The sequence below is a fragment of the Phoca vitulina genome, unplaced genomic scaffold, assembly GCF_004348235.1.
Source record: "Phoca vitulina isolate PV1807 unplaced genomic scaffold, GSC_HSeal_1.0 scaffold7, whole genome shotgun sequence".
Classification (NCBI taxonomy): Eukaryota; Metazoa; Chordata; class Mammalia; order Carnivora; family Phocidae; genus Phoca; species Phoca vitulina.
Genome location: NW_022589710.1, coordinates 34991359 through 35006262, shown reverse-complemented (window position 1 = coordinate 35006262; position 14904 = coordinate 34991359). Strand labels below are relative to the sequence as shown.

Below are 14904 nucleotides of genomic sequence, written 5' to 3'. Positions count from 1 at the left end.
TATCAATCTGCTGCCTTTGAGCTGCCCTGGGCAGAAAGTAGATCACATTTGCAGGATCTGGGATTCTGGTAGGGTTCCTTGAGGCAATAAGTGATATGCAGGGGCATCTGTTACATGTAAATCCTACATGCTCTGTGACAGTGTTTTCTCCTATTTGTGGACATTTTTACTTGCTCTGGTATCCATGGCTATTTCCTGGATGATGACAATTCCAGTAAGTTGATTACTGACATGTCTAGTTTCCCAGCAGTGAAGACATTGGTGACAAATATCAATGTAAGTAAGACATAAACCAAAATTCATTTAGGGTTTATTTCCCAAAGTCCTTTTAATAATGTCAACATAACATGCTATATCAAAAAGATGATAATTTGGTTTCTAGGGTATATAGAATACTAATGAGTTTTAAAGGAATTTCTTAAACTTAAAAAAATATATATTTCCCCTGTGCTACTAAATAGGCTCATGCCTGTAAGAAAGGTTTGTTTAATTTTGGTCCTAAAAACGTTGTAAAATTTTAGTCACCATGACAGCATACATACTGTTAAGTAAACAATTAAATAGCTAACAGTGTTCACTGTTGTATTTTCAGGTCTTATCAATAGCTTTGACACAAACTTAATGAAGATAGTAGATACTACATTTAGTGATAGAAATTCACAATGAGGGGCGCCTGGGTGGCTCAGTCAGTTAAGCATCTGCCTTCAGCTCAGGTCATGATCCCAGGGTCCTGGGATTGAGCCCCGTGTGGAGCTCCCTGCTCAGCTCCCTGCTCAGTGGGGAGTCCGCTTGTCCCTCTGCCTCTGCCCCTTCCCCCTTCCTCCCGCGCCTGCTCTCTCTCTCTCACCCACTCTCTCTCTCTCTCAAATAAATAAACAAAATCTTTAAAGAAAACAAAGAAATTCACAATGATGTACCCATCATTTAAGAAAAGCTGCTTCCATTAGATGAAATGAAAATAGAGGTTTCACTATCATAAAGTTGATTAATTGTAAAATGGCCAAGTTTTCACTTTGCCTTTGCCTGTGTAGACTTCTCCCCAAACATTCCTTACTTACACCTTCCTCTGACCTGTTACATATTATTTCCCCTAGAGTTGGCTTCCTTGTGCAACATACTAGCCTCTCCCTGTAGCTTCCACCAACCAGTAAGTTTTCTTGTCTTCCTGGTAAGATGGGCAGGCACCCTGCATGCTGGAACTGTTTGGAACCAGTTTTTAATGGTTTCACATATATATATGTTTCACCTATAATAAACACTGTATACCAGTACTATATAATTATTGAATGAAATTAGGTAGTCACGTGTCTTGCAGAAGTATTCTATCCCATAGATAGTGCAACTTAATTTTGACCAAATTTGCCAAATGCCAGTATTTTCAGTGGTTGGGAATGGTGATTGTAATGACTTTCCATGTAGTATTTTATCATAGAAAGGCACACACACATACATACATACACATATAACATGTACAAATCTTAGGCATACAGATTGATAGATTTTTTTGTACGTATATATATACCATGTAACTGCTACTCAGATCGAGCTAAATTTTTTATCACCCTAGAACACTACCCCATGCCTTGTCAAGGCAATTACTGTGCCCTTTTGAAACCACCACTATTTTAAAAATTGAGTTATAGTTCACATATCATAAAATTCATCATTTAAAAATGAATAGTTGAGTGGTTTTAGAAAACTCTAGAAAGCATACTTGTGCATATAAATATTCAAATAACTATGCCCTTTTTTCTATTCCAGTGGTCCCAGAGAGCTAAATTCCTGAGGCAGTTTATTTATAGTGAAGGGTTTAATTTACCAGAAAGCTCAGTCTGACATTGCTATCCTATTTCAACTATATGTAATAACATAACGGACTTTACTTAATAAGAACATATTGATCAAGGTCTGGTCTGATAAATGTCAGCATATTGGGAGAGTGAGTGGAAGAGCTTAGTGTTCTCTGAAAAGTTTCTGATTTTACAGTTCAGAGTTATCTTACACATAAACACACCAATACGTATATATATATGCACCCTATCTGCCATCTATATATGAGTGTTAGAGTTGTGAAAAAATGTTTCAGTGTGATCCCAATTGTGTGAACATTGATATTTTGTTTTATTTCATTTAGTTTTTCTTCCACTTAATAATTTCCCAATCTTTTCAAGACAACATAATTTTCTAGGTATTATTTTATATATTATTTTATATATACTTGATTTAATCTATCTGTATACACACATATAGGTGTATATGTATATTGGCACATATATATATATTATTTTATACTATCAAATAATCAGATCTCAAATTCTTTTTAGAATTAGATGCAATATGAATGACCGACCCACATATCTTTTGCTTCATTTACTACTCTGACTTCTTTTGACTACCTTTACTTTCTACAGTTGGTGTATACACACACACACGTATGTGTAGCTATATTAAATGGCATAAATAATTTGAAAGAATGCTGGTGCACATCTTTTAGTTTGCTCTCTGTACTGGAAGAAGAGTAAGTTGAGACAGAAGCTTTCATAATCACAATCATTCTAGAAATAGTTGTCACTATTGATTTGGCAGCTCTGATTTCTGTTTCTTTCATTTTCTTTAGGTAATACTTATCTGTTTAAAAGTACATTTTTTAACAATAAAAATTGTATATATTTAAAGTGTACAACACGATTTGATTACATATACATAGTGAAATGATTACTCCAATCAAACTAATTAATATATCCATCTCTACACATAGCATTTTGTGTGTGTGTGGTTTTTAAAGTAAACTTTTAAAATTAAAATATCACACTGAAATGTGGGAAAATTATGTTATAAATGGACAGCTTAATAAGTTTTCACAAAGTGAACACATGTGTGTAGTCAGCATCCCAAAACCCCATTACCAGAAGCTCCCACCCCATGTTTTATCCAGGCATTAGCCAGCTTTGCCCCTCCAGGGTAACCCATATCTTGACTTCCAGAACCATATATTGATTTTGCCAGTTGTTGAACTTTATATAAATGGAATTATATAGAGTATACTCTTTTGTGCCAGGTTCTTTTTCAGCCAACATTATGTTGTTGAAATTCATCTGTGTTATGTGTAGCTGTTTCTTTTCTCATTCTTGTTGCTGATAACAGTACATTGTGTGAATATACCAGAATGTATTTATCTATTCTAATGTTTATGGATGTTTGTGTGATTTTCAGCTTGGAGCTATTATGAATAGTGCTCCTACAAATTCTCTTGTTTATGTGGTTTGGTATATATATATACATTTCTGTTAGGCATAAACCTAGAAGTGGAATTGTTGGGTCTTAAGGTATATATATGTATATATGTTCAACTTTTGTCAATATAGTCAGGTAATGGAAGTACCTGGAAGTATGTGAGAAGTGCATTCTTTTAAAGAAGCTGGAACATCATTTGTCATAGGTGACTTTAAAATGATCATGGCCAGATTGTTTCCAAAATTGTTTCTACTCTTCTGGATAATTCAGTCAAATATATTTTAAAATATATTTCTAATTTTAGAAAATATTTTCACATGTGGAAAAGTACTCTTGCTTTTACTTTTTAAAAAATTTTCAGATTAGTTGACATACAATGTTCTATTAGTTTCAGGTGTACCATGTAGTGATTGACAAGTTTGTACATTATGCTGTGTTCACAAGTGTAGCTGCCATCTCTCCCATTACATTGCTATCACAATATTGTTGACTGTATTCCTTTTGCTCTGCTTTTTATTCCTGTGATTTACTCCTTCCATAACTGGAGGCCTGTTATCTCCCCTTCCCCCTTCACCCATTTTGCCCAACTCCCCCCCTCCCCTCTGGCAATGGTTTGTTCTCTATATTTATAGTTCTGATTCTGCTTTTTATTTTTTAGATTCCATTTATGAGTGGAGTCATATGAAATTTGTCTTTCTCAGTGTGACTTATTTCACTTATCATAATACCCTCTAAATTCATCCATGTTGTCACAAATAGCACAATCTCATCCCTTTTTATGGCTCCGTAATATTCCTGTGTGTGTGTGTGTGTGTGTGTGTGTGTGTGTGTGTGTACACATCACATTTTTCTTATTGATTCATCTATTGATGGGCGCTTAGGTTGTTTCCATGTCTTGGCTATTGTAAATAATGCTGCAGTAAACATAGGGGTGCATATATCTTTTTGAATTAGTGTTTTCATTTTCTCTGGATAATACCCAATAGTAGAATTATTGGATCATATGGTATTTCTGTTTTTAATTTTTTGAGGAACCTCTGTACTGTTTTCCACAGTGGTTCTACCAATTTTCATTCCCACCAATGGTGTACAAAGGTTCCTTTTTCTCCACATCCTTGCCAATACTTGTTTCTTGTCTTCTTGATTTTAGCCATTCTAACAGGCATGAGGTGATATCTCATTGGGGTTTTTATTCTCATTTCCCTGATAAGTAGTGATGTTGAGCATCTTTTCATGTGTCTGTTGGCCACCTGTATGTCTTCTTTGGAAAAATGTTTATTCAGGTCCTCTGCAAAAATATTCTTATTTAGTCAAATATATGCACATAAAAAAGTACAGACATAAGATCAAGAATAGAGAACAATTGAATCTCTAAGTTTCATCAGAGCCCTAACTTCGGAAAATTAGTGGCCCAGAACATCAGCACCTTTAACTAGCTAAAAAATGGTAACAATTGCTGTTTCTTTTTATTACTTACTTTACTGCAGAACCAAAACCATGAAAAATTTGGTAGAATTGGTTCACTACGTTTTTTTAAACAAAAATCTTAAGTCTCACTTTTGTATATGTAGTCTATTTGAAGAAAATTTATCTCTAAAGTGAAACCTATGAATTTTAACCTATAATCTCTTACTGGTTATAGCAGTCTTCTGTTGATATGACCTTTTACTTTTAAATAATGGAAGTTAATTTGCTTTGGTTTTATTTCATTACATTGTTCCTGAGTTAATTCCTTAGAGGTTTGGATACCCCAGAAATTGGCAGACTAACCTCTAGACAGCTGCTCTCCCTTGGTCCTCATGGCTCTCTGGTTATACTTAAAAAAAAAAAAAAAAACTGAAAAGAAGGTGAACTTTCTTTTCTTCCCATAAAATGAATGAGAATTGAATTCCTGTAGAGAACTTTACTTCATTTGTTGGCAGTCTTTGTGCTCCTCATTCCCAAGAAGGATTGTAAAAATGTTTTATGTGCAAATGTCACTTGCCTTCCTCTCTCCACTGATTTTCACTAATTTAATACCAATTTGGTTGAATCGGTGAATTTAATACCAATTTGGTTGAATCGGTGAATTTAATACCAATTTGGTTGAATCGGTGATTAATTAGCAATGCATAACTTAATTGCATCAAAGGAAGCAGGGATTTTGAAGAAAGTCAGTGGTAACTTCATTGCCTATCAAAATGTCATTAATGCATTTATTCCTTTTCCTAAGAAAGAGAACACAGGGGTCATCTGCACTTATCAATTATTATTAAAAATAGCTGATGCTATATTACACCTGGCATAAGATTTTGTAGATAATCAGCAAAATAATTTATTTTAGCAGTGAGAGACATCAAAAGGGAGCCTTGTTTTGTTCACTACTTTCAGACACTTAAAATAGAATTATCACAATCATCCTGATTTTCATATTAGAAATTTGATATAGATTGATTAAAAGTGATCAGTCTTTTGTCACTGAACTAGGGCATAGTGCGTAATAGGAGACTACCTCCCACTAAGATTAAAGCTCTCAGCCTTCTGTCTCATTACAGTTCCATATACAATTCCATACAAGCCATGTACAATTCTATTTTTGTTTCAGGTAAAATTGCCTTTTCTTTTTCAAATGCAAATGAAGAATTTGAGGGGAGGGTGATTCTCATACACTACTGGGTTAGAGAGTAATTTGATATACTTTTTGGGAAAACAATTTGGCAAGATCCTTGAAAATATTTTTATATTTTACCCACTAATTTTTCTTCTAAAAGAATATGTCCTCAGACATTCCGACAGAGGGACAGAGTATTTGTTATACCTTGATTTATGAAAGGGAAAACTACAAATCCAGATATCCAGTTATAATGCAGTGGTTAAGTTAATTGTGTTATAATTATATGATGGAATATTATGCAATGATTCAAATTATGTTTTTAAATCAGTATTTCATGGCATGGGAAATGATTATAATGTGATACTGGGTAAACACAGAAAGAAATAAAGGTTTAGAGATTCAGGTTTTATGAAAATGGTTATATACATATATAAGTATGTGTAAATAATGGAGAAAACTTATGCTCTTTATAGGTTTTTGATTTCCTACATTTTATATAGTGTTTGTTAAAATGCATTTTTTAGTGTATTCAGAGTTAATAACAGAGAGGATAAAGCCTTCTTCTTTGGGCTTTGTGTAGTCAGTCATTTCCTTAGGGAATCTTGATTTAACTCTTCGGTTTCTAATTATTTAGGCTTGCTTTTCTAAACTTTTGCAGCATTACTAATATTATAATGGATAAAATGATGGGGAAACAGACATTTATCAAGTATGTTCACTCCATGCTAATATCTAGCTCAGGTCCTTTTCCTATATACATTAAAGCTTATATTTCAAATAAGATGACTTCCTTTTAGCAAGTAGTAATGGGATAAATAAATAATTTATCCTTATATGCATCCTTATGTCTTTATCAACACACTAAAATGTGCCACACATTTATTTGAAGCTGAAATTAAAGTGTTTAGAAATGGAAACACATCTGCAGAGAAACCTAGGCTGTTCTATGGTGGTGGTAGTGGTGGTGGTCACATCAGTGATTTCCTAATAATTAAACTGTATTTTGATTAATAGGAATTTCAATGATTTTCAGAAATCAGCATTTATATTTCTGTATCAGCAAAGAACCAGAAAACATAAAAAAGTGCCAGATGTTACATTTTATTTTTGGTTGAGCTTCATTGAGGAGCATGGTTTAACAACTGGAACTCAAAGAGTTTTGGGTTTTGCTAGTAACTTATTAAGAGGCCATGAGCAAATCACATAACCTTTATGCAGTACATTTGCCTTATCTGTAAAATGAGACACTGGACTAAGAACAGTGATTTTTTTTTTGTTTTGTTTTATATAAATATATATTTTTTAATTTTTTTATTGTTATGTTAATCCCCATACATTACATCATTAGTTTTAGATATAGTGTTCCATGATTCATTGTTTGTGCATAACACCCAGTGCTCCATGCAGAACATGCCCTCCTCAATACCCATCACCAGGCTAACCCATCTTCCCACCCCCCTCCCCTTTAGAACCCTCAGTTTGTTTTTCAGAGTCCATCGTCTCTCATGGTTCTTCTCCCCCTCCGATTTCCCCCCCTTCATTCTTCCCCTCCTGCTACATTCTTCTTCTTCTTTTTTTCTTTCTTAACATATATTGCATTATTTGTTTCAGAGGTACAGATCTGAGATTCAACAGTCTTGCACAATTCACAGCGCTTACCAGAACACATACCCTCCCCAGTGTCCATCACCCAGTCACCCCATCCCTCCCACCCCACCCCCCACTCCAGCAACCCTCAGTTTGTTTCCTGAGATTAAGAATTCCTCATATCAGTGAGGTCATATGATACATGTCTTTCTCTGTTTGACTTATTTCGCTCAGCATAATACCCTCCAGTTCCATCCACGTCGTTGCAAATGGCAAGATCTCATTCCTTTTGATGGCTGCATAATATTCCATTGTATATATATACCACCTCTTCTTTATCCATTCATCTGTCGATGGACATCTTGGCTCTTTCCACAGTTTGGCTATTGTGGACATTGCTGCTATAAACATCGGGGTGCGTGTACCCTTTCGGGTCCCTACTTTTGTATCTTTGGGGTAAATACCCAGGAGTGCAATTGCTGGATCATATGGTAGCTCTATTTTCAACTTTTTGAGGAACCTCCATACTGTTTTCCAGAGTGGCTGCACCAGCTTGCATTCCCACCAACAGTGTAGGAGGGTTCCCCTTTCTCCGCATCCCCGCCAACATCTGTCATTTCCTGACTTGTTAATTTTAGCCATTCTGACTGGTGGGAGGTGGTATCTCATTGAGGTTTTGATTTGGATTTCCCTGATGCAGAGCGATATTGAACACTTTTTCATGTGTCTGTTGGCCGTTTGGATGTCTTCTTTGGAAAAATGTCTGTTCATGTCTTCTGCCCATTTCTTGATTGGATTCTTTGTTCTTTTGGTGTTGAGTTTGATGAGTTCTTTATAGATTTTGGATACTAGCCCTTTATCTGATATGTCATTTGCAAATATCTTCTCCCATTCTGTTGGTTGTCTTTTGGTTTTGTTGACTGTTTCCTTTGCTTTGCAAAAGCTTTTTATCTTGATGAAGTCCCAATAGTTCATTTTTGCCCTTGCTTCCCTTGCCTTTGGCGATGTTTCTAGGAAGAAGTTGCTGCGGCTGAGGTCGAAGAGGTTGCTGCCTGTGTTCTCCTTTAGGATTTTGATGGACTCCTGTCTCACATTGAGGTCTTCCAACCATTTGGAGTCTATTTTTGTGTGTGGTGTAAGGAAATGGTCCAGTTTCATTCTTCTGCATGTGGCTGTCCAATTTTCCCAACACCATTTGTTGAAGAGACTGTCTTTTTTCCATTGGACATTCTTTCCTGCTTTGTCAAAGATTAGTTGACCATATAGTTGAGGGTCCAAGGAACAGTGATTTTTCAAGCTGTTCCTGACTGGAAGCTCCAGGGAGGCAGGCACTTTGAGAGTTTTTGCTCTTGGATCTGGAGGGCCTGCATACTAGCCAGCATGTAACCAGTATATAACCAACTCTCCTCAGCTCTGAGTTAAATGAGTGACTGAGTGTGCCCTTGGCATCATAAATAAATACATTTTAAAAAGTTTTATTTTTCAGATCCTGGCATTCTTTTCTTTTTTCAAGGTTGGTTGCAGAATTCTAAAAATGATTCCTTCCGTAGAGCTATAGCTCTTCCAAAGAGAAATCTTATTGTCTTAATTAAGAATCTAATTTATAACTATCCTGACACGAAGAGGGGATAAATAATCACTTTTAGTATGAATATTTTCTACTGAAATGTAATTTCATTCATTTATAACTATAAGATACCCATTAGGGAACCTACCCACAAGAGATTGGATATGACATTCAAGGCAGAGTTCATTGAAGTTGGGACTAATGGAGCAGGTGTTAGAATCATCTTGAATGGTAATTTTATCACTTAAAACTAAATTTTGCCTTGCCTAAGACACTTATTAGTGCTTTCATTTACAGAAAAAATAACACTATATTCATATTTTGATGACAGACACAGCATGTAAGGCACATGCTCTATCCAGGGGTAGGGAAAGAGCTTGCCGCTGGGTCTGACTTGGGTCTATTTCAACTTAGTTTTGACTTGTCACTTTATGACATCTGGACTTTAGTATATACCATCAATAAAAATAATAAATGAGTCAGTGTCATAAGTGGAGTGAAACAAAAAGGGGAAAGATGCACTTAAATGTAATAAAAATCCTCTTTCAATATGCCACTGAACAGAGAATATTGCTAACATTAGAAGATTTCATTTGCAGCATGAATCCTGAAAGAAATAATTAAAAGGATATAAAATGACTATTACCAAAATGAATCAAAAGAATTAAAAATCCTGTAAGGTGAATGGAATAGAAACAGAATGATCCATTTCCCATTAAGCTATTCAGTATAATGTTTATGCATGTGTGTATGTATTTTAAAATTATTTTTACTTTTTGGCTTTTCTAAGCACTAATTTCACTTTCAACTTGAGGAAAATATTAACATTAGCTAGTGCTTGAAATATCTTCAGGTTCAGTGCTGAAATATTTTCTTAATTTTGCCTGGAATCTCATCAAACAGCCAAGATACAGAATTGAGACTGGGGTGGAAAATCAAAGAAAAGCAAATTGCTTTTGCAGAGAACCAATGCAACAATAAACTTTGTAAGAAGACTCATGTTCAATAGGGATAATAAAAGCCAATGTTTCTTTAGTCCCGGCCATGTGCAAGGCTAAACCCCCTACTGTATGGTTAGCGCCTACATGACAAAGACAGTGTCCTACTTACCCTTCTAGTTCCACGGGTTTAAGGCGGTGGCACGCCCCATCATAGAAGCTCAGTAAGGACCTATGGAATGACTAATGTCATTAAAAGTTAATATACTAAAGAAAACATTACATTATTATGGAAAACAACGGACGTGGAAGGAAAGTGCTAATTGCTTCTACAGTTCTGTTTGGCATTCTTTTCCTCAAAGATGCGATTTTTCAGGGTAGGTGAGTTGATCCCTACTCCCTATGGGAATTCAAAGGAGTATGAAAAACCTACAGAGTAGCTTAAGTGATACAAAATAATAGGGACAGTATTAGGAAAGATTAAGGGAAGGGATACTGAAAGTATACTTTAATTAATGGTCTTCACATTTATGATGGACTCGTCTTCTACACAGGGAAGTGACCAACTTTTCATTGATAGTGAGCCCCAAACGAAAGGAATCCTCAGGATATTTCAAGCCTTGGGTAATTTTTAAAGGTTAAAATGCATGTAGTACAGGAAGGAAAACTATTGCATATTAAAAATTTATTCAGTATAACTTAATGGAGAAAGATCAGCTTAGACTTCAGTTTGAGGGTTGAAAGCCTATCAAAGAAAAACATTTCTGTTAAGGAAGAGTTTACCAAAGGGGTTGGGCGAGGATTCTAAGTGAGTTTGTACATGGATCTTTAAGGTGGGTGGTACTGACTTCTGTAATCACATCTTGCTTGATGATGCTCTGATTAAATGTGATGGTAGTGTCCATTTTAATCTGGGTCTTTAATTGCGCTGTCTGAGAGCTACAGGCAATAAGCGCTCTCTAACCCTTAGATAGGCCATTTGTGCTCTCTTCTGAAGGGTGCCTAGAGCTTGAATTCTCCTGTTTCCCTCAGCAGTCTCTAGGAGTCAAAGACCAGGACGAGCAAGGGCTGCCATGCGGTAATGGTCCCACCTTGTCGGCAGTGCCACTTCCAATTGTCTGAGGCCTACAGAAGGCTGGTGAATACCCTTTTCACTCCCTGGACATAAATTTATTTGTAAAACAAAAATCTTTCAGAGTGACAAAAGACACACATCGAGGCTGGAGTTCTCTCAGCCAGTGCCAGCATGTCAAGCTGCGTGGGTACTTTTGTTGATTTTGTTTTCTTAGAATTGATTCATACAAATCCACCTTCAGTGTGGAGTAAAGTCCATTATCCTGAATTTTGTTTCAGTTGTGCAAAAACTCTAAAACAGAGACTAGACTAAAATGAATGTTAATGTCCTAGTTTATTTGGCTCTTTGAGGAAATTATATCAAGTTTTTTTCTGAGACCCTTCCTGACCACCTGAAGACTCTGTTCTTTCTATGGGGAGATCCATACCCCTCTCAAAGCTTTACTTTGTGGTACTGTATTGTAATAGTCCATATACTCATCAGTCCATCTCACTAGGTTATTAGGTCCTTGAGAGCAGAGATGTGTCTTTTAACTTTGCATTCCCAGTATCTAGTACCGTGGGTTGCAGATTTTGTCACAGTCAATAAATATTTATTGGATGACTTTTTTTTTCTTTCCTGAAATAGCCCTTTCTCTTTTCTTCTCACTTATTCGTTTCTCACTCTCTTCAGGTTCTCTCCATCTGTCCCAAGGACATGAGAGCTGATATCTGTGTTCATCTAAACCGGAAGGTTTTTAATGAACATCCTGCTTTTCGATTGGCCAGCGATGGGTGTCTGCGCGCCTTGGCGGTAGAGTTCCAAACTATTCACTGTGCTCCTGGGGACCTCATTTACCATGCTGGAGAAAGTGTGGATGCCCTCTGCTTTGTGGTGTCAGGATCCTTGGAAGTCATCCAGGATGATGAGGTGGTGGCTATTTTAGGTACTGTGAAATTTCCTAATGTAGTAGCAAATGTGTAACAGTTTTAGAGATTGTGCTTCTCAGGTTTCTTAAGAGAAATTTCCTCTGCTTGGTGACTTTGGAAATTGGGTCACTAATGAGATGATGAATCTTAGTGAAAACTAGTAATGCTCTTTCAGCAAAGAACATTAGTACTGGTCACAGCTTAATGAGCTGTACAAAGGTTTGATTAAACCTTCTTTGGCAATAGTAGGACAATATCTTTTAGATTAGAGCTGATCATAGCCTAAGGTGACTGTACCTCCTGGTGTTGGTAAGTGTGAAGATGGCTTGTGGAACTATTTTCAGGTTAGTAACCTAGAATGTTAGTCTCAGAGGGGCCATAGAACCTGTCTAACTCAACACTTTCCTTTAGAGATGAACAAAATGAGGACCAGAAAAGTTTAGTGACTTGCCCAGCTAGTTAGTAAATGAGTTAGGACTTGAGTACAGATCATCGTATTCTAAATATTTCTGCCTCATTCATCACAGTGGACCTAAGTAATGAGCTAAAAGTAATGAAGAGGTAAGTGAATTTGACCCATTATATTGGAGTAATCACAATACAAGTAAATTTAGGTTTATAAAGCTGGGTCAATCCATTCACAAACCAACAAAATTATTTCACTAATAATAAAATCCATTCGAAAATTTGGAGACCCAGTAGATGGTTATACTAACAAAAAAAGGCAGTGATAGTGTATGTAAATAACAACATTTTGAAGAAATTACATGTTCGGGGCAATGTAACATATATAGATAAAACTCAACTAAATGGTACTTTATTTTTTTTTTAAAGATTTTATTTATTTATTTGACAGAGAAAGACACAGCGAGAGAAGGAACACAAACAGGGGGAGTGGGAGAGGGAGAAGCAGGCTCCCCACTGAGCAGGGAGCCCGATGTGGGGCTCAATCCCAGGACCCTGGGATCATGGCCTGAGCCGAAGGAAGACGCTTAATGACTGAGCCACCCAGGCACCCCTAAATGGTACTATAGATCATTTCTGCTCAAATCTCTGTAACAGGTTCATGAAGTCCACATAGATATAAAAGGAAGCAATAATGAGGTCAGAAGAGAATCATCCCTTGTTTTCTCTCAAGTAAAAGAATTTAGAATTACAGGATGTCAACTCCATTTTCATCATATTTTTCATGGCTTATGCCTCATGAAAAATGAGCTTGGTTTTTAAACTATTGGATTTTTTAGCTACTGAGGTCAACCTACCATAGCTTGAATGCCACTTATTCTTGTGAGTCAAAGATTGACTTACGTATCTGAGAAGCTGGAAAAGCAGAATCCAGTGCAAAAATGAAGAACTGATTTCAAAAAGCACAGTTGCCTGAAAAAAGACAGAATTGAGAATTGAGAAGCAGTGGCCTTTCATGGGAAAATACATTTAGTAAAATTTGTAAGAATTATAGAAGGCAGTTCAGGATTGCAAGTGACCGAGCTCTATTGTTTTATAAACCTCTCCTTAACTGCTTAGAAATAATATTACAGTTAAGGTGAAATCTCTTTCAGGAACTATTTTTATTTGTGATTTTTCCAAGAGAAATTCATACCGCACTTGAGAGTCAGCACTGTGGGTGTGTTTAATGCTACTTAGTGTTTGTTCCACTTTGTTTCCTGGAGTATAAAGGAGTTATATATAATCCTTCATAGAAAGTGTACATTTTGCCAGAACAATCCTTTGTGGTAAAACGAAGCATATACACACTGCAACCATTCTTGTTTGCTTAAAGAAGAGCATAGAACACAAACCCGAAACAGGTGTATTTTCTTTTCCTGCACGTTGGTGTCAGGGGTGGGTGGAAGGCATTGGAAACACAGTAAAGTAGCTCTTTCTTGTGATGAATGACTTCGGCTGTGTACTCATTGTCGTTTGCTTTGCCCCATTTTCTTCATCACAGCCTCACCTTGGTAACTTATTTTCTACAAAGAAGGCTAGAGAAAGCCCCGGGTGCAGTGCCTCCGGGCTGGGTCTGTTAAGCTGAAATCATTTGCTCAGTGAGACGGACAAAATGCATTTTCTTTTCCCTTTAAAATAAAATGGTAGCTGGTTTTGCACAGTGACATAGTAAAAATGAACGCAGGGCCCCTGGGCATTGGACCAGCCTCATCATACAGCTGTCACATTTTATTTCCTTGTGTGCTTTTTGTTTATCTTCATCAAAATATCTTGGGATTCAGAGACTTTTCATCTCTTCCTTTAATGAGTCAAATGATATGTACACCTCTCCCTTCCCTGGCAACTTTTCTTCCCTTTTTTTCCATGGGCCTCTAACATAGATTAATTCAGCTAAAGGGCAGTTAGACGATTTTTGTTAAGGAAAAAAAAAAAAAAGTTTTGACCCGGAAGTGATCTCTGAGGGCGGGAAGTGCGTGCGTGAGGCGGAGAGGGGCCTCTGCGGCGGAGGCTGCCGGGGCTGGCGGGCTGCTTGGGCGCCGCGGGGCCGGGCAGGCGCTGTCTCACAGGAGTCTGTGGTGTGATTCAGGGATGACACGACAGATGCGGAGACGAGCTTTGAGAACTCTGTCCTGGTGTACAGCCTTGTGCCGACCTGGGTTTACTGGAGAGGCAGCCTGAGGACACTGCGGGCTGGACGTGCGGACTCGTGCTGACCTTCTGCACGAGAGGGAGCGTGGGGCCGCGGACGGGCTGCCCTTGTGTTCACACCGGAGGCAGGTCCACCCTGGAGGCAGCCGAAGCCCCGCCGGGAACCTGCCAGAAAGGCCTCTCCCGAACAGCCAGCCTCTTGACTTGTAGATCCTCACTCCAGCCCCATTTTATGACTTCTTAGTCTTGTGGTTTTCCATTGAGGATGCATGTTTCCAGACTTTTCTAAATTAAAGTACTTTCTTTGATGATTAAGAGAAGGGTGGCAGGGTTGTTTAACACTCAAGATGCCTTAACAGTGTTTTAAGAAAGGGAGAGGAAAAGGGAAATTCAGTAGTGTCACTCCT

At 37.2% G+C, this 14904-nt stretch overlaps 1 protein-coding gene across 3 annotated transcripts in view; it reads left to right on the top strand.

Moving 5' to 3' along the window:
• Positions 1-14904, top strand: part of KCNH5 (potassium voltage-gated channel subfamily H member 5) — a 298912-nt gene that overhangs the window by 221819 nt on the left and 62189 nt on the right. For all 3 annotated transcript variants that reach the window (XM_032405260.1, XM_032405262.1, XM_032405261.1), the window contains exon 9: positions 11667-11919. In XM_032405260.1, the coding sequence (XP_032261151.1) occupies positions 11667-11919 (253 nt within the window). The remainder of the gene's footprint in view (positions 1-11666; positions 11920-14904) is intronic.